General features: G+C 43.7%; 1 protein-coding gene across 4 annotated transcripts; it reads left to right on the forward strand.

Moving 5' to 3' along the window:
- The first annotated feature begins 1,956 nt into the window (after nt 1-1,956).
- On the forward strand, nt 1,957-17,607 carry rbm26 (RNA binding motif protein 26). 4 transcript variants are annotated; one of them, XR_006151463.1, is made up of 23 exons: nt 1,958-2,380; nt 2,968-3,086; nt 3,279-3,424; nt 5,908-5,993; nt 6,138-6,385; nt 6,843-7,124; nt 8,525-8,749; nt 9,176-9,316; nt 9,660-9,797; nt 10,054-10,165; nt 10,526-10,697; nt 11,127-11,288; nt 12,211-12,336; nt 12,630-12,698; nt 12,922-13,041; nt 13,179-13,253; nt 13,781-13,945; nt 14,573-14,677; nt 14,906-15,112; nt 15,585-15,671; nt 15,854-15,967; nt 16,282-17,276; nt 17,420-17,607. XR_006151463.1 is itself a non-coding variant. In XM_031558666.2 (22 exons), exons 1-22 carry the CDS (start codon nt 2,322-2,324, stop codon nt 16,366-16,368), a joined length of 3,042 nt encoding a protein of 1,013 aa, XP_031414526.1. In that variant the 5' UTR covers nt 1,957-2,321; the 3' UTR covers nt 16,369-17,607. The 4 variants fall into 4 exon arrangements, 2 of the variants coding, with proteins under 2 accessions (XP_031414526.1, XP_012696247.2); XR_006151464.1 differs by having other exon boundaries at nt 16,282-17,251; XM_031558666.2 differs by having other exon boundaries at nt 1,957-2,380; nt 12,214-12,336; nt 16,282-17,607.
- The last annotated feature ends 2,997 nt before the right edge of the window (nt 17,608-20,604 follow it).

A 20,604-nucleotide genomic window follows, 5' to 3' on the forward strand; every position in this document is an offset into this window, starting at 1 on the left:
TATACTGTCTGACTGCATGTTTTATCCCAGGGATTTCCGACTGCCCCATCTTCAATGGCCATTTTGTCTTAAGCAACACCACTTTTCCGTAAGGGTAAATTACTTTTCCACTTGACATGAATGTTTTCTTAACAGCTTTTAAAATGTCTATTAAAAATGAACGATCATTTTGGTTAATCTAAGAATGATACAGACAAACATTTTGAGAGATATATGGCGAAGACCATAGAATTGAAATAGAGACCACACTCATTCTGTGATGAAAATAGTAAGTGAACTTCAGCAGGTAAGTAGTTATGATAACAATAAAACGGTCAGAGTACTGTGGAAGACCACTAGATGTAATATAGCAATTCAAGGGCACAAATGAATCAACAAATATGACTTTGCCCAGTGCTGGCTTTGATTAAGATGAGTAAGTGCCTCTGTCTATGTTAACTAATTCAACACTACTCAACATTTTTCATCAGTTTCAAATCCATAGACTAAGTAATAATTAAAATGTAATCCACTTGCAGTAGACGAGACCTTGTGAAAAACATGTAGTAAAATTTGAGAATGAAGACTTGACGAGAACAAACTGAACAAGCGTAGGATGATAATCTATGATTCACATTAGAGAGTCATTTCCATGAAGCATTTTCACATGAATGTATTATGTTTGGGTCTATTTTAATACAAGTACAAAGTGTTGGCCAAACACCACATGTATCCTGTTATTTATATAATAAAGGCAGAGGTCAGTGATCAAACACACAAACAAATTTGATCACAGACTTTCTGTCTGACAGGAGGTAACACGTGAGGCTGGGGAAGCATGTGTCTGATTCCAGGACCATAAGCACCGGTTCCCCTCAAGGCTGCATTCTTTCCCCTCTACTCTTCTCCCTGTACACCAACAGCTGAACCTCCAGTCACCTGTCCGTCACTCCTTAAGTTCGCGGACGACATCACCCTCATTGGGCTCATCTCTGGTGGGGATGAGTCTGCCTACAGGTGGGAGATTGACCATCTGGTCACCTGGTGTGGTCAGAACAACCTGTAGCTCAATGCTCTGAAAACCGTGGAGATGGTTGTAGACTTTAGAAGGAACCCAGCCCCACCCACCCCCATCATCCTGAGAGACTCCCCAGTCGACACTGCGGAGTCCTTCCGCTTCCTGGGCACCATCATCTCCCAGGACCTCAAGTGGGAGCTGAACATCAGCTCCCTCACCAAAAGAGCTCAACAGAGGATGTACTTCCTGCGGCAGCTGAAGAAGTTCAACCTGCCAAAGACAATGATGGTGCACTTCTACACCTGCATCATCATGTCCATCCTCACCTCTTCCATCACGCTGCTGCTACTGCCAATGACAAAGGCAGACTGCAGCGTATCATCCGTTCTGCTGAGAAGGTGATTGGCTGCAATCTGCCATCTCTACAGGACCTGTTCGCCTCTAGGATCCTGAGGCATGCAGGCAAGATTGTGGCCGATCCCTCCCACCCGGGTCACAAATTCTTCGAGGTACTTCCCTCCGGCAGGAGGCTGCCGTCCATCATGACCAAAACCTCACGCCACAAGACCAGCTTCTTCCCGACTGCAGTTGGCCTTATCAACAAGGCCCGGGACCCCCACCTGACTTGAACTCTTATCCCGAACCCCAAGCCTCAAGTCTGTGTTACATTAACACACATTACATTGCACATTGCAAATTGCACATTCACATTGCACTCCTGTTTTGCATTTTGCATTTAACTTTTTACTTTACTTTTTTATATATCTTTTATATATTTTTATTTTATATATAGTTTTTGCTTATGTGTAGTACTTATTGTGTTTTTATGTTTTATGTTTATTGTATGCACCTATATACCAAAGCAAATTCCAGGTAGGTGTAAACCTACTTGGCAATAAACACAATTCTGATTCTGAAAACCTTGGCTTGTCTGGGGCCTTATTAAATCTCGCGATGGTTTACAACGGGAGTAAACAGTCGCCATTTCTAGAAAGTAAGAGGAATAAAAACTGAACAGCTGAAAGAGTATCGAATGGCTTGGCAATAGCCCGGCAAGTGATTGTTTGAAGTATAACGCCTGTGAATACCTTGTGCTGTTCTGCAGCCCAGATAGTCAAATAATTGGTGAAGTGAGGAATAAAGAACAGGCGCCTCCAAAATCATTACTCTACCACGTCTCTGGGCCTCCACGCTGGGGAACACTGGCACATTGGACAGGAGCTAGCTAAAGCTAACAGCTAGGTGACTGACTGGCTAGTCAGTTCTCTAATTGGTCCCTCTGGATTGTTTCAGCCCTGAAGATAATTAATGATACATCTTTAAGATGATTATTGAAAACCTCGATGCCTTGAAGACGTGGCTCTCCAAAACGCTTGAACCCATGTAAGTTGGAAACGATCGAGCCAGCTAACTCGGTTAACGTTACGTGCTAACGTTAACGTGACTTGGGGTGAACAGCGCCGGCTGAGAAGTGGCGTTGCAATGAAAGACTTTTCATTGCTCTAATTAAGAATTATTAACACCTCGCTAAGTCACCACCTAGTAGCCCAGAGTGACATAAATAGTCAAACTTATACGCTTGAATGCCTGGTAAGCTAGCAAGTTGGCCACGTATGTTGTGGTCAGGCGTATGTATTCTGTATTGGCAGAATAGGTCAGTGTAAGGTAGCCATCTAGCTAATACTAATTTGGTCTAAAGTTAACGGCTATGAAACGTAAAATAGCAAGTTTAGTCTAAATGGTTAGCTAGGAGCATTATGCATTGTTATGGGTATATACTGGGGTGCTTCTGCTGAAAAGTAACATTAATGCTTGCTGACAATTTGGCAGAGTGAGGATGGTCACCGTTGTCTTGCACCTCTAGCTAGCTCGGTAGGTCAGGCAGTAAACAAATCCTTACAACGGATATGACAGGTCACTCCTTCCTTCTGTTTTCCATTCACTCATATTTATACTCCTCTATTTTGCAGATGTGATGCAGACCCATCTGCCCTTGCCAAGTATGTTGTCGCCTTGGTAAAGAAAGATAAGTCGGAGAAGGAATTGAAAGCACTATGCAACGACCAGTTGGATGTATTTCTACAGAAAGGTAACGCTTGATCAATACACCATTTACTTGTTCTAAAATGACTACACTTAACATGTGATGGAGACTGGTCACTTTGTTTTGCTATTTATGCTTATGCTCAAATCAGAGGTTTCCAACAGTGACCCTATTACTCCCATTATGATTCCCTTTTTCCCTTGAAGTTATGCTTACTGACTTCATGACTTTTTGCAGAGACCCAAATATTCGTGGATAAACTTTTCGAAGCTTTGAATTCAAAGAGTTATCTACCTCAGCTTGTCCCCGAGCAGCCTGCCTCTACGAGCCGCCCAGCCGACTCGCACCAGCGCACAGACAAGGATGAGCCAAGAAAGGAAGAGGTGAGTGCGCCCTGGGTAATAGTTGGGTGGGGGGAATGTGTGGAGTTGTGAAATGTGTGGAGTTGTGAAATGTGTGATCAAGTGGTGACACAAGGTACTAGCAGTGAACTTTTCCGGTATTGCAAGTGGCTTTCGAGGAAAGTGTCAAATCCACGCAGAGATGTAAAAGCTCAGTGTTAGGTGAAAATTCACACTCAAGTTTACCTCGGACTCTGGAGTTGTGGATAGTTACGTTTTTATTTAACAAAGTTAAACACATCACACAGGTTTTTATAAATGTTCAAATGAGCTATCTCTGATGCCAAAATATTATGTCAGCAGAGATAAGCAGAGATGGGTTTCCCACGTCCGAGGCCATCTCGCTTTGCTTTCCGCAATGTATGCATTTAGCCAAGCAGAGAAGAAGGACAAGTAGTTCTTCTTATCAGTCCTTGCTTTGACAGACAGACAGACAGACGGTTCACTTCTAAGCACATATACAGAAATAGAGGCGCCAGCACTTAAGAATCAAAGTTATACAGAAACAAAGAAAAGCCATGTTTCATTACACAAAGGCATGTATCCTTGATTATAGTCTGAGGCCCCATGCAGACGAAGCCTAGTTTGCCTGAACCCGGGTTCATTTTTCACACATACCCACTTCTTAAATCGCGTGCACATGAACCCAGCGAATCCGATTGACTCCGCTGTAGTACATCCCCCACGCCTGTTGGTGGCGCTTTAAAGTGCTACAGACAACTGACGAAATAACAGAACTCATGTCCATCCCTGACCAAAGATGGACAGTTCACTTCACTTGGTCCCCGGGCGCTGCAAAGCTGCCCACTGCTCCTGGGGGGTCCTTGAGGAAGGACGGTCCAGGATGGGAAAAAAGCAGAAAATAAATTCACCCAGACCTCAGGCCTACCTGCGTGTGTGTGTGTGTGTGTGTCCTGTGTCGCCTCCATATATGCACGTGTGTGTTCCAGTGTGTCGTGTGTGCCATTAAAAACCTGACAAAGGTCTTAATTAAAGAAAACGGAAGAAGACAGGAGCATGCTAATACAGTGACATGACCGTAGTCGAGCTCCAACTAGCAACGTTTAGCCTAGCCGCATAGCCTACATTTAATCTGCACAGTAACACATTATGGTGGTTTGTAAAATCAGTGGTCAGAGCAGACTGTAGGTTGAGCGAAAATAATTATATTTGTTATTGATAATAAAGAGTTTAGAACAGTGCAACAAAGCAATGTGCAACATGACATTGAGTTGTTTAAATGCCTGTGCTTTATGGAGATGCTGAACTTCAGCACGAGAGACCACAATGCAAGTGCTGTGGATCCTGGATGTTTCATGGTTTACAATTGCTTCCAATTTCATGGTTTTATTACTAACAACAAATGTAGGCTATTGTTGAGGGCTTTGTCCTTCACGTACTGTAGGCTACCTCCTGAAGTAACGTTAACGCTAGCTAGTAGCTGTCGCTATCGTTGTCTGACAGGACTAAAGCTAACGTAACATTCATCTTTATTACAGACCGTTTTGAAACTTCCGTCTATAATAAAAGTCTTTTCACGTCAGATTTGCTCATATAGGCTATTGCTCACACTTTAAAAACTGTTTTTTGAAATCCCCGATTTGTATTAATCCCGTTAGGGAAATTCACGTGTAAAAGCAGCAAGGTAATAGGAAGAATTTTTTTAAACTGGAGAGCTGTTATAACTGGCTGCCACACTCACTGCGCCATGGCAACCCATTCAGTTATTAAATAATGCCGGTTGTGTCCGTTGTTCTGGCTGGTCTAAAAAATGATGTCCAACTGGCTAAGTAAGACCACGTAAAACTATCCACATGTAGGTAAAGCAGCACACTATCCCAATACAAACAACTAAGCACAGTAGAAAAGTGTAAGTCACGAAAAGAGCCACGTCATACATTTAGTCTATGTTGTTGCTGTTATGAAGTGAAGCAGTGGGGTTGCATGCGATCACGTGGGGCAATCCGATTAGGTATGCGGATAGCGTGCAGACGAACACCAACCGCAACCGGATTTCGAGTCTACTCACTTTGGACCCCCGATTCGAGGGAGTGCGGATACAGTGTGCAGACACAGTGCGTTCGTCTGCACGATAGGGCTATCCGGAGACGAGTTCTCCGGGTTCAGGCAAACTAGACTCCGTCTGCATGACCCCTGAGTTTCACAATTATTTCTATCACTCAGTATAGTGAAATTTAAGTTGAGGTGGTGCTGTTATCCAGCCATACACAATTTAATGCATTTGTCAGAATTTGTGCAAATCCCAAGCATCTGAATATCACAGTCTGCAATTTGTGTAGTTTGTACTAACAAAATGCATAAAAGAACAATAGCAGAAGCCTTTACTGTTGGATGACACATTTGTGGCGGTGTCCCTTTGTTCAAAAATAGTACATTCCACTTGCTTAGAGCTGTGACCTTTGTAGTGTCTTAACACCCCAGTTAATGGTCATTTGCCCAAACAGCCCAGTCGTGAGGAGGACCGAGATAAAAAGTTCTCCAGGAGGGTGAACCACAGCCCCCAGCCCAGTCGCTACAGTCGGGACAGCAGGTAAGTGCTGAACAGAAGCTCAAGACCACGACCTGCAAACTAGGTTAAATATAAAGACTGATAATGGTGTGTGGTTTATTTCCCCTCTGTGGCACTTCTGTCTTCCCTGTCTGGAACTTTCAACTTTTTCTGTGCATCCCATAGGAGAGTTGACGACCGTAAGAAGGATGACCGCACTCGGAAGCGCGAGTACGAGCGTAACCCGCCCAGGCGCGACTCGTACCGCGACCGTTACAACCGCCGACGGGGCCGCAGCCGCTCTTACAGCCGCAGCCGGAGTCGCAGCAAAGAGCGCCCCCGTGACCGAGACCGCGAGCGGGACCGTGACCGTGAGAGAGACCGCGATCGCACGTGCAGCCGCTCACGATCTAGAAGCCCTGGCCGCAGCAGAGGTGAGCAGCCCAGCTGCAGAGTCAAGAACAGCTGTGCAGGCGATGAACCTGTGGTACAACAAAATGCACTGTGTTTGTTGAGAGAAATGGGGAGAGTGTGAGCAGGGGAAAGAAAACACAATAAAAAGATAAAAACCTGTAATAGTAAAAGTACGTCAAACCTGCATTCAAGTGGGTTTAACCAAAGGGCCCGCTACATGAGTATATTTGTCTGTGCTGGAGATGTATCTGTGCAACAGGTGAGATCCATTACATAGTATATCTGTTGAGACTCCCAAGATTGTGCAGTCATTGGAGAGGATAAAATGTAGCTTTATAAATGGCAGAGGTGGTAAAACTGACATAGTTAGGAATGCCAAAAAAGAAGGAGCCTTCGATATGTTCAGGTCTCTTTACAGAAAGTTCCACAAAAATAACATTTCCAGTCGTGATGGCATGTCCTTTGTTTTTTTAACAGAGAGGGATTCTGGGAAGAGCAAGTACGAGCATGACCGGGTAGACCGGCCAGAAGGAGGGCCACCTGATGCTTACTCAAACCCGCCCCTCCTTCCTGCCCCCTCCTCCACCCATTTCCCCGTCCCCACGCTCAGCAGCACCATCACAGTCATCGCCCCCGCCCACCACGGCAACAACGTCACAGAAACCTGGTCTGACTTCCCTCCAGACCACCAGCTGGACCACCCGCCCTACCCCAGAGGACCTCCGCCTCCACAGAGGAAACGCTGCCGTGACTATGATGGTAAGATGGCAGCTTTGAAAAGTGATTAGCCGCACGCTCCTATATGTAAACTTTAATACAGACACTTTGGCTGAAACATGGGTATTAACGTTTATATTCTGGACAATGAAGAGAGTACGGCTATTTAATTTCAAAATGTTTTCACTTGGGGTGTAACGATTCACAGATACAAATTAGAAACCGGAACAGTTTTAATGTTAACGATTTGACTACATAGGCACGCATCTAAATGTACCATGAACTGGTTGATGGTCCAATTCTGATGGTCCAAGTTACGAATTGCTTGACTGATGCTTTGCTGTTTAGTATAAACTAAGCTGCTGTGGAACACCTAACGTAATGTTAGTTTCAAAATAACAATGACTGCCTCTCATTCACTAATACATCTGAACAGCTTCTTGAGTTGACCTTTTAGGAGAGTATCGTTAGCGTTATGTCACTGATATATACTTTAATGGTCAGTGCTCAAACTAAACCCATCCACAGTTAACTGGTAGCAAAATCGAGTGAAACAGACACTATGCTGTTTCCAGGCGAAGATACAACGTTTTGGTTACATTAGCATTGCAAAAACGGATACCACCATTTTATTCAGAATACTGATCCCGACTTGTCAAACTGATGTGTGCTGCTGAACACGAACATAGACTCACAACACATGAGTGTAGTTGTGGTGTTTGTTGCAGTATATTGGATGAAGTCATATCTTCAGTTTATGCACTGTAACCATCTAACACATACATCAGGTAGTGTTACAGAAAGCAGCTAACATTAGCTTCTTAGGCTGCACCAGACATCAAGCCTTGGTTGTGTGCCATCTTATCTGTTTAATGGGGACACAGACAAATATTACATTACTTATTGTTGATGTGACAACCTGGCTAACCACACAGGGTTATCTTGCAGCGTGTGTTGGTAGCCTACTTGTTTATGAAGGTGTAAGCCATGACCAACAGAGAATCAACAGCATCTCATAGAATCCAGTCACTCTCCTGTCACTCTGAGAACCCTTCAAAATCTCTTGAGGGGCAGTTTGTACACGCAGCCGTGGCTATGGCTACGCATAACAATGAACTGCTCCGATTGATTTAGCTCAGCAGCGTAGAGTAGAAGGGTGACCCTAATCTATAGTTCATTTTATTCTATTGTCGATTTTGTTTTCAGTATCAGAGGGGTTTTGAAAAGGTCATGAATTGCCATGTACTGAAGGGACTTTTGTGTTTTTTTAAAAATATTTCTTTCCATAGTTCCATGTTTCAGAGATCATCATATCAGATATAATTTGCCTGTTTGGATGTCCTCAAAATTATATTGTAAAAGGGTATTGGTGTGCAGTATACTTTTTCTTTGCATTTCTTTACCATTTTACTTAACCTCTCTGTCTTTTTTTTTCCTCTCAGAGAAGGGCTTCTGCATGCGAGGTGACATGTGTCCTTTTGACCATGGCAGTGACCCTGTGGTAGTGGAGGACGTCAACCTTCCCAGCATCCCCCTCTTCCAGCCACCCCCGGACGGCCCACCTCCCCCCGGCCTGCCACCTCCCCCGCCCCTGCTGCCACCTGTCAACCTCAGGCCGCCTGTGCCCCCTCCAGGCACCATGCCCCCCAGCCTCCCTCCAGTCGCAGGTACGGACCGCTGGGCATCAGCCTGGCATCAGCCAGTGGTAATTGCCAGAGTTACTGTGTACTACCACATGAACATAGCCTGTACTTCCTCTCTGGAAGAGCACCATATATCAGTTATATCTTCTTTGAAAGAGAACTTTTTTTTTAAAGGCTGTGTATCACATGACTAGTGTGGCCATTTGAGTTCTCTTTTTCGTCTCAAATTTGTGGTGACGCTTTAGAAGGCATCTATGGTGTTTAATTTCTCATGCACAGTCTACTGGTCATTGTAGTTTTGTTTTGGTATGTAACACTTCCCATGTGAGTGGTTGCCCAGGGTACCGTCTGTTATTTACATTTATCTGATATGTATAGGATTGACATCTGCTGTCTATATTATATATTAATATATTAATCTGACTTCTGACCTCGGTGCTGCCCCACCAGGTCCCCCACCCCCTCTCCCAGCACTGCAGCCCTCGGGCATGGATGGACCCCCCAATTCCGTTACCAGCTCAGTGCCCACCATTGTTACATCAGGGGTGAGACCCCCCATCACACAGCCCCCTCCCCCTCTCTTCACCCCTGGTAAGTGACTGTGTGTTTCTGTGTGTGTGTGTGTTTTTGAAGATAAATGTGTAGTGCTCAAATTATCTCCCAGGCCAGCATGTGTTTTTGTAATTGTAAACTCTGTCGAGAAGCTCATTCTATTTCGTTAACATGGAAAGCCTCAAGAGAAAATGTTTCCTATTTTGAAAATGATTGCAGTGTGACTCAAGGGTAAAGTTACCTTGAGTTTGCGTGTAACGAGAGTGTTTTGTATAATTTCACCAAATTATACCTTAAAAACAATATAACTGTGTGTTTGCCCTTCTCTCGGTATGTAATTGTTTTTTGTGGTGTGTTTGTGTGTGTGTTTTTATATTTGCAGACTCCTTTGAGCCAGATGGATACAATCCAGAGGCTCCCAGCATGAGTGGCAGCAGGCCCATCTTCCGTCACCGTGGCAACGCACAGAGACCTAACCTGATTGGCTTGACGATGGGAGGGGTGGACCTTCCGCCACGAGGTCTGGCACTCATAAAAAAAATACCCAAATCAGCACACATACAGTTACATACACATTTATAAATGTCACAGTACACACGGACACTGGAAGTTTGCACATTAGTTTCAAAGGTTTGGTAGCTTGAGTAGTTTATTTGGTATTGTTATTCTGTTTATTATTGTTGCATACTATAAACTAATTGCTATTGTTAGTAGTTGAGGTACGTCTGTTTGGTCTTGATCTTTTTTTCTGTAATTCGGTTACTCCTGTCCCATAGACAAGATGTCCAACAGCAACAACATGCGCATTGTTCTGGAGTCGGACTCCAGGAAGAGGTTAGGTGGACCCCACGATGGACTGGGGCCAGTCAAGAAACCCTGGCAAGAAAAGTAAGCCTGGTGACACACCGTCATCTACATTAATGCTCATACACACTCGCAATCATACTCTCAACCATACACATACTGTCTATAACCTGGATTAGGCTTTCATCACTTTTTGACTTTTTGATTTATTGATCAGTAGGTGCTCTGCTGTTGTTCAGTAATAGGATGTTCTATTTCACTTCACTCACTGACAGATGAATATAAACATGTGAATGTAAGCAGTACGTGAATTGTCAGAAAACTCGGCACCTCACTGAACAGAACTAAGGCTAGCAGTTAAGATGCCAATTACTTAGTCACAAAGAGCCTTGAGTAATTCTCTCTCCACCTCTCTCTTCCACCACACGCACACACACACACAAGCATGCACAGGCCGAGCTACATACATAAGCCCAATCACCAGGGCTTCCATAACAAGAATCCCTTCAGCCTGGCCAACACCAAACTGGACGTCCGCCTGATCCCGCCGGAGCTCAACAACATCAGCAAACTCAATGAGCACTTCAGCAAATTTGGCACCATTGTTAACCTGCAGGCAAGTCTATGCATATATACACGTAAGCGTATCACTAGTCAAGTGAACCCACTCTTATACCTATACAAAGAAAAGCGGTTCAGTATTAGAACTAGTATGTCCTCAAACAGTTCAATACTCTTGCTCTCACACACAAACTCAACCAAACACACTTTTCTAGATTACTTAACCTAGTCTTGTTGACACTGTGTAGTAATTGCAGTTGTAATTTGGACTGCGCAGTTTTTCGCATTATGAGTAAGCCCATGTTGTCTATCAATGGTCAGACTGGATGCAAAAAGCTTTTTAGCTGACTGTTAGTGAGCAGATACTTCAGCTAGATTAATTTGATCACACTGGCCTTCTTCACAACCGAAATGGTTGTTTAATCATGCTTAACTTCATCCAATAGCGTGACTTTCCATTGTGTGTGTCTGTGTCTGTCTGCAGGTGGCCTATAGGAATGACCCAGAGGCGGCTCTGATCCAGTTCTCCACCTATGAGGAGGCCAAACGGACCATGCTGAGCACTGAGGCCATCCTCAACAACCGCTTCATCAAAGTCAACTGGCACAGAGACGACCTCCCACAGACACACACTTCCCAAAACATGGTAAAAACAAACACACACACACACACACACACACACACACACACAGCCTGGGTACACGTTCATATATCTCACGTAATTATCTCATGTCACTTTTAAAATTAAAATCCATCTGTCATAATACACGGTCACAGAGCCTCATCTCCCTTGAAATCCCTCTTACAAAAACTAATATAGGTAAAATAGCTTTTAAGTTCTTTGCTTCCCATAAATGGAACACTGTTCAAGTGGAGTTGAAATTAACCAAGTATTTGTCTGTCAACCAATTTAAGAGCCTTTTAGATAATAAGGATGTGCCTCAATGCTGTTGTTTTAAATGATTCTCTGATTTAATTTTTTTACTTTATGTTATTTTTTAATTTTTTTTTATACTTAATTTCTGAGTTGTTTAATGTGTTTTTTTTAAATTTATTTTGTCTGTTTTGTTATGGTTTGTTTATTTATTGTTCTTCTGTACTATGTAGCCTCAATCAGGGCATTGCTGCAAAAGAGCCCTGTGCTCAGTCAATTCTCCCTGAATAAACAATGATGAAATTGAATATACAACACACAGGCAAAGTTGCTAAACTCGTTTCTGTGCAGTTTCGCTTTTGCAAGAAACACCTCCCTTGTGCTCTTTGAAATGACACATTTGCTGTCAGAGAAAATAGTCATACAATAGAAGAACTCTTGCCTTTTATATATTTGTGTCTGAGCTTCAAGGGATCTCTCAGCAGAAATATAGTTGATGACCGTGTGCGTGGTTGGTATTAATTATGTCAATTCTGGTGGCAGTCCATCAGTCACACCCTGTTAGTTTTATGTTCCCCTTCTATACCAACCCTCAGAAATGGACCCAAACCCCATTTGTGTGTGACGCAATCCTGCACATACGTGTCTCTTCCTGAAAGTGTGTGTCTCCCAACACCCTCCTTTCTCTCTGTAGCAGAAGGGCATCCAGCCTTCCCAGGATCCTCCAGGGACGACCCTGAAGCAGTCGGTCAAGGACCGCCTGGGCCCGCTGCCCGCCGGCAACGCTGAGCTGCCACAGGACCCCAGCAACGCCTCACAGGTGTGTGTGTGTGTGTGTGTAAATTCATTACTGTGTGTGACCTTGTTTGAATTTGACTATGTTGTGAGCGTATCAGGAACTCTGGCTCTGATCTTACAGATTTATTTTCAGTCTATAGCAGAGATTTTATCCTCTGAAAAGACCTAGCCTATTATTTATTTCAAGAATGAAGTAAGAACTTAAAAGTCTTTAAAAGAGCACTATCCCTTTACGGTCTGACCACCATGCATGCACACAGTGAACATTGCATTGACCAGGTTTTAAAACATGTTTTTTTAATTTTTTTATTGTAGAATGCTTCAAAGTTGTCTGTAAAGGAAAGGCTAGGGTTTCCCCCTAAACCTGTGGCTCCAGGAGGACAGGTAAGAGCAGGCTGCTGATGGTGTTGGTGGCATTGCCTTTGACAGTGTCCCTTTATTTTCAAACCGTAACCATGCCTTCAGACAACCACCAGATGGCGGTATAAGTTCATGCATGCATTTCTAGCTTCTTTTTCATGGGATGTTTTAGACAGATTATTGATGATATTGATATTTTTTTTTTGTTGTTTTTGTATCACATACATATCTTGTCTGTGTAACTTAGGTCTTCTCTACGTCTACGGGGCTGACAAAGACGGTTTACAACCCAGCAGCACTCAAAACAGTCCACAAGGGGGCGTTCATGGGCACAGCCAGTCCTGAGGAAGCACTGAAAAGAAAGCAGGTGAGCGTGTCAGGAAGTTACAGCTCCTCGCTTTTCCTTCTGTGCGTGCGTGCGTGTGTGTGCTCTGCTAAAGAGCTGCAGTCGAAATGCAATGAAAGTCTAGATCTGTGAACTGTCCCTCCCCACTTCTCTCACAGGAAGCCTTCAAGCTGCAGCAGGACGTGAGGAAGAAGAAGCAAGAGATCCTGGAGAAGCACATCGAGGCCCAGAAGGTGAGCGAGCGGCCGGCCATTCTCTTTAGCTCTCTGCACACACACCAGCTCCGTGTCTGGGTGGTTAGTTTGGTCTTTGTTTGATCCAGTTTCCAGTGGATGACGATGACACATGGCAGGTATGCAGGATCCTGGTAATACCAACCTTAAGATTGCCATTGCAGTCCCAGACCGTAACATACACTCCAGTCTCTTGATAGGAGACAGTGACCCTTTGTGTGCTGCCCTGTTCCCCTTTATAGCCGGAGGAGAAGAATTGTAGAGCAGATTGGTAAAGGAATGAGAATAGAGTTGGATGGAGGTTTTAGAGGGGTGGGATAGGGAGGGGCTTGAGTAAAAATCATCAGCTGTGTGGCTCTTTCACAGCTAATGCCCCCTGTGTGTGTGTGTGTGTGTGTGTGTGTGTGTGTGTGTGTGTGTGTGTGTGTGTGTGTGTGTGTGTGTGTGTGTGTGTGTGTGTGTGTGTGTGTGTGTGTGTGTGTGTGTGTGTGTGTGTGTGTGTGTGTGTGTGTGTCTCCATCCTGCAGCTGCTGATCTCCAAGCTGGAGAGGAATAAAACCATGAAGGCGGAGGACAAGGTCCAGATCATGGTCACTCTGACCACTCTAACAGGGAGCATCACCAAACTTCAGGAGGAGATCAAAGGCCTCTCCAGTCCCGGCTTGCTCAAGGGGATCAAGAGCAAAGCACAGGTACGCAGCAATGGCCTCCTAAAAATACAGGTGCACAGTATTTGCTGTTGTGTAAGGAGCATAGGTTGGTACTTGAAAAGCTCCGGCACACACTTCATGTTGTTTTAAAAGATCAGGCAGACAATGCAGTCTGTACAAGCACAGAGACATACTTCATTACTCTTGAAGTACAGGAGGACAGTAGTCACTGTTAGTCATATATACCTCTGTGCACAGTGATGAATGTTATCCTCAAAGGCAGTGTTTGCCATTCTAGTGAAAGTTTGTTGATATTTGAGCCCAAAAGCCAATCAAATGACACCCCTCCCTTCTGTGCTCCTGAAGCAACGTGTGGATTGGCTGAATTTGTTCATGATTCAGTCCGAGCCACTGTTTGTTTCCCATTTACAGAGCCAGGGCTGTGTACGAATGCTGGAGTTTTTTTTATATACGTATATACATACACTGAACAGAAAACTGGAGTAATTAGCTGAATTTGACAAAGTTAATTGAATTAGAATCATGGATTCTACCTTTTTAAAGCAGCCTCAAAATAGTTGTACCTGGCAGAAGAACAGAATGAGCACTTTCATATTTGTATTAATGGGGTTGGTATTAATGTGTATGATTGTGGAACGTGTTTTTCAGGCACAGAAGGAGCTCCTGGACACAGAAATGGACCTCTACAAGAAGACCCAGGCTGGAGAGGATACGGCCCAGCTGAAGATCAAATACACACAGCTCCAACTTGAGGCACTGACCACAAACACATACATATGCATTGTACTTTATTCTAATGAGGCTTGCTGATCAGTTCAAATTTCATAGCACTTTGTCTTGTGCTGATTGTTCCGGCACGAAAAGACAGTGATGGGGGGTAAATGGTAAACACAAAAGAGATTGTAATATGAGCAACGTTAAAACAGATTGATGATAAATGTCAGTGTTGATGATGTATAACAGTCTTCTTTCCACTCTTAGGCAGCCAAGCGGGGGCTCCTGGCTCCAGGGCGGGGCAGAGGGGCTCATGTGAGGGGCCGTGGGGGCATGAGGGGTAGGGGCCGTGGGATGAGGGGCCGGGGGCGTGGGGCCCAGTCTATGCATACAGCGGTGGACCACCGGCCCCGCTCGCTGGACATCAGCGGCTTCAGCGACGCAGACCGCGTAGAGCTGCTGCCACACTTTGCAGTGAGTCCACAAACATCCGTACATGTTAATGCGTGCATATGTATAGGGTAGGGATGGGGTTCTCTAGGGATCTTTAGACCTCCCCTTCAGGCTGTTTTTCCCATGTGTTCAGGGCAAACAGGCAAAATGTTCTCTATAACAGCACTATATAGCATTCTCTACAATGTGGGGAAGCTGAAAGTTGGTTGCTTCAGTGGTTTTCCTGGTCTGAACCACAGTGAAGCAAATGATACTCTAACAAAGTAGAACACTCGGTAGTGCACATAACATTAAGGAAATAGTTCATGCTACTTGATCTCAGGAGATATCAATGATGGTATAGCCCATGTAGGCACATAAGCAAGTGCACCAAAATGTGCTGAGAGTTAAGTTAAGGGGATATTGATCAATTGAAGGATTATGATGGATTGCATATGTGTGCTTTTCTTTGAGTGGTACTGAAACCAGTGTTGGTGTATTTCTTATTTTAAAGCAATTTGGGGATATTGAGGACTGCCAGATGGAAGACTCCAGCCAGAATGCCATCATTACCTACAGGACACGTTGTGAAGCAGAGCTGGTGAGACGATCTTTGTATCTCTCTCTCTCTCACACACACACACACACACTCAAGTGCATACATGAAACTTAACCAACACCAACCACTCTCTTGAGGACACGGTTTTTCATATTCAACACTTTCACATTATGTTTGTTTGAAATGTGTATTTCCTCTCTCTCCCCGGCTTCTCCCTCTCTCAGGCGGCAATGCATGGTGTGAGGTTTAACAACCAGCAGCTGCGTCTGTCATGGCACAAGCCGCCCGTGCCGCTCACCTCCTGTGACCTTGAGGAGGCTGAGCCCGAGGAGGAGGAGGTAAGGTCCTCTCTGATAGTGCACTTTCCCTGTCTCAGCCAGAGGTCAACTGAGAGGTCATGCTTTCTTGTGGTGGATGGAGAACTCACACTCCTCTTTGATTTGGCTTAGCTTTGACCCTTATGTTTGTGATATGCAGTCTTCAGGGTTATCCTGTGAGGATGTGAATGATTGAATAGTAGTTGTAGTTCTCTGGTGTGTGATTGGCTGACCTATAGCACTAATTGGTACGCGATTGGTCAAGTCTTTTCACTAACCCTTCACATGCTGCTTGTGATTGGTTTATGCGGAGATCCTGACTCCTTGATTGGCAGTTCCAGGAGGACTCGCTGGTGGACGACGCGCTGCTGCAGGACGACGATGAAGACGACGATCACGAGTCACGCCCGTGGAGGAGATGAAGCGATAGGGAGGAGGAGGAGGAGGAGGAGGACGTGGAAGGCCCTGCACTGAGCTCAGCTGTGCTGTGCTGTCATTCCCCTCCCAGCTCTTGACATTGTTTTTAATAATCTAGTCACATTTCCTTTACTGTTATTAACTCCCTAGACCAGACGTGTGCTACAGAAGTGGGTAGGGAGGGGTGGGGGGAGAAGTGTGCCAGCGGTTGAAGTGTGTGTGAAATTTGACTCATGTATATACCACAACGTTACTTTCTGGTTATTTTTTTATGCTGTAAAAAAACAAAGTTGAAAGTATCCTTTTTGGTTTGAAGGCTTGCTTGTGGAAGTTTTTTTTTTTTTTTGATAATGTCCGACTGAATTATTTGGGTACATTATGACTGTGATTATGGGTTGACTGCAGACTGGTTTGTGTTAAGGCGTTTGCTAGATGATGAGGATGATGAAAAAGGGGTGCTTTAACAGAAGTTTAGAAATTAAGAGTCTCATAGTCCAGCCTTGTTGCATTTGATGTACATATTTTATGTCTTAAATTTTAATGATTTGTATGACTGCTCTTGTACGCTTCTGGATTCTTGGCTTTCATTTTGAAATGTAAAAAAAGAGAAAATAAAGAATTGAAATGGTCTGAAAAAAATCAGCTACCAAAAGAGAGAAAAGAAAAAAAGAAAAGAAAAAGAAAAAAAAGACATTGGAAATAACATCTGCCTTAAATGGCCAAAAAAGATGAGAAAAAAAGAAAAGATGGAAAAGCTGAAAAAAATAAAGACCATTTCAACCCCCCCACCCCCCAGATCTCACCCAAAAGCAATATTCCAAGTGAAACATCCACAATTTGTGGAATTACACTTTCCATATTCCATTGAGTCCGAGTCCGAGTGGTCTGGTAAGTTATTGAGGCATGAACCAAGGTAAGACAAAGCTTTAAATAGTTATGGCATTTCTGCATCGACTCATTCATTTGCTTTGATCATCATATAATATATCTAGTAATATATCTGTTTTCATTACACAGATGACCACTTACTCTCGTCTCTTGTTTCTCCTTCGCTAGCTCCACTTCAGAGGGCTCATGGGGGTGACGCTGCTCTACCCATCTGGTCAACTAGAAGACTTCAGACAACCTGGACTGTTTATTATTTATGATTTGTTACTGTCTGTATACACCACTATGTTGCAACTTTGAAATGGATAATTTGAAAAGTATTTTTTTAATAGAGAAATATACCTAATTCACCATCAGTAGAAGTCTGTTTGTTTCCAAGTGTGGAGACCACTGTGACACAATCTTGTGACTTCTAAAAGGATATGGCTGTTGGTATTGTTGGCCTGCAGCATATCTGTGGGCGAGCCAACGTCGTCTACTTTCATTATTCAGTGGTGGGACTGCTGATGGGGTCAATTTTAGATGATGGAAACATGTGTCTACCTCAGCCCTCACCTCCCTCCCTCATGTGCACCCACACCCCCACCCCACCCCAGAGTGGCCCATCACATCTCATCTGCACAGCGCAGGACCGATAACCCAATCAGCTCCACGGCTGGCCACACACAGCCTGCTCACCTGGGTGCCTGCCACACACCTCCAGCTAATTGTAAAGAATTCGATTTGGCTTTCCCCCAGCAACACCCCCATCATCACCCCCACCATCCCCACAGCGGCCCCCAGTGCTCAGTGAAATAAAAGATTAGAACATTTGAACGCAGTGCATGCAGTCTGGCACAGTAGAAAGAGAGATAAGGGGAGAGGAGAGGTGTTTAAAAAGACTGATAGATTGAAAGATTGAGACAGTATAGTGTAGACGGTATAGGCAGACATAGGGAGAGAGAAATAAGTAAAGAAGGACAAAGAAATTCATATGTTAGATATTAAGAGAGAGAAAGAAAAAAAGATACAGACAGTGATAGAGTTTTTATATTAAGCTTTGGAAACATGGATTGAAATATGAGCCAAATAATTATACCTTTTACTTATCCCTCACACCCAAAGATGTACATAAAAGGGAATGCGATATATTTGTGAGACAAATAACACTATGGCAGGCACAGCACTAAACAACACCATCCCTTAACCACAGTATTTGCACCCTTACACCCCTGTCATACCAAGGTTCTACCGGGTTCGACCAGGTCCAGGTGAAATGTTTTGCAACACATCTTATTTAGTTGTTATATGATGCATTGAGGGCATTCCAGCTAGACAGTGATGACATTCTAGATGTCCGTCCCTACATAGATATTTCTGGTGATGGTCACAATGCCTTCTCTGCAGATCCATAAGAAGCTGAAAGGAGAGTGCCCAAGTCTGATTTACACACAAGCGCACGAAAACAGCATAAAACATTGTAAACGATTGTAATACAAGAGGGATAGTGACAATGATGAGAGTGGTAGTGATAGTGTGATAAAGTGATAGTGATGGTGTGATTGTAATACAGTGATTGAGAGTGAGTGAGTGAAAGATAGATAAATAGAGACAGACAGATAGTGGGATAGACGGATAGATGGATGAAGGGAGGGAGAGAGACAGCTGCAATGCGACAGCAGCAGTGACAGTTAACTTTACAATGAACTGCTATGGAATGTTGAAGTCACGAAGATTCCACCACTCATTTCAATGGTAAATCTTCACTTGTTTATTTTAAATATCTTAAAGTATAAGTAGAAAGTGTAGAAAAGGTGTCATTTACGAGACCTACAAAATGAAGTTTCCATATTCAGTGCTTTGCTTTGCAACTTTTTGTAGTTGGTGTGCAGATATTTATGTTGAATTGAGAACACTGACCTTTTGAATTGATCGGTTAATCTATTTCTTATGAATCCACTGTCACGTTCTAACTGACTGGATAGAATCATTTTCAGGGTTTCTTGGGTGTTTGTGTTACTAAAAAAACAACAAAAAAGCAATGCCCCTGCATGCCATTAGTGGCTATAGAAGATATGTGACTCTATCTGCACATCCCTTAAACTTCTGAGCCTTTCCATTTGTGTTCATTGCAAGTCTTGTGAACTCATTCAACAAGGATTTGTGTAGCGTGAGGTTTCTGTGGTGTTTTGCCTGTGGACCAATAGTCTGTCTTCAGGCCAGGCCAAGGCTATTTTCATAGAGCTTATGCAGGCCATAACCTCTTTCTCCCCCTTCCCCATCTGTGGGTTGTCTTCTCCACAGGACTCCTCGGCCTAATAGCATTGTTTCCCTCTGTGATGCCATTGTGCTGGCGCTGCTACCATCACAGAGGCTTGCAAGTTCATACCACCATTTGTGAGGGCTAACAAATTTACATCTAAATGCTTCTACTAATGAATTTACCTCTGTCATGGCCACTCGGAAATATCCTTCGTTTTACAATTTGTGTTGACATGACAAATGGCTCATTATATTTTCAAACGTATCGTCACCAGGCCAGTTGACCAAAAATTGAAACGGCCAAAACTTTTTCTGCTGTCAAACTAAAGGCCTGTTTTTCTTTTTAATGTGCAACCTCTAATGCGTTTTGTCCCCGGGGGAGAGAAAACATGTTTATGTGACACGTGCTGTAGCAGAATATTAATCCATATTCATGAATGAGCCTTCATGTGGTTTGCATCTCAGAAATACTGCATATTGATTAATTATTTTTTTTGTACAAAACCCCTGTTTTTGCGAACAGACTTTCCCGCTGGTTGTAATTCTTTGTAGCTCTTGGAAGGAACTCTTTGTTTATGAGACCTCTGTTTCTTGTATCTCCGTGTGTGAGTATGCGTGTGTGTGTGTGTGTGTTGAGGACTGCCCTCCCCCACCCCTTGCTTACCCTCCCTGCCAGTTCTTCGTGTATTAATATTTCATGCGATCACGATCCTCCATAAGCAAATTTTCAGTCCCCAGAAAGTTCAGGCGAAACATGATTAATTTAGTGTTTATCTCCGATGTCCTCTTAAACACCGCGTCCCGTTGGCTGCTGCGCACCTCTTAGCGTGAGACTTAATCGCTGATCCTAAATCATCACGAGGGGCCAGAAGAGTCTTCTGTCATTTCTTTATTGTGTCACACTTGGATTAAAGCATGTGATGGAGAGGATTTTTACCTGCGATTGAGTCGTTTTATTGAGAAGATTGCTAGTTCCAGGGACGATTTTTGGATTATATACGGGTCTATTGATTTTAAAATACTGCTCTAAAATAATCTTTAGATATGTTTCATTTCGCAAAACTACATAATCATCACCTAGCCTACCATTAATCTTACTGCCTGCTCTGTGT

The sequence above is a fragment of the Clupea harengus genome, chromosome 21 (assembly GCF_900700415.2).
Source record: "Clupea harengus chromosome 21, Ch_v2.0.2, whole genome shotgun sequence".
Classification (NCBI taxonomy): domain Eukaryota; kingdom Metazoa; phylum Chordata; class Actinopteri; order Clupeiformes; family Clupeidae; genus Clupea; species Clupea harengus.

What these genes read in the sequence shown, in the direction of transcription:
- rbm26 (XM_012840793.3), top strand. Translation starts at nt 2,322, where the DNA reads ATGATTATTGAAAACCTCGATGCCTTGAAGACGTGGCTCTCCAAAACG. An exon ending in AAGCCCTGGCCGCAGCAGAG is followed by an intron (nt 6,386 to 6,842) that starts GTGAGCAGCCCA and finishes TTTTTTTAACAG; the next exon opens with AGAGGGATTCTGGGAAGAGC. An exon ending in GGATCAAGAGCAAAGCACAG is followed by an intron (nt 13,946 to 14,572) that starts GTACGCAGCAAT and finishes CGTGTTTTTCAG; the next exon opens with GCACAGAAGGAGCTCCTGGA.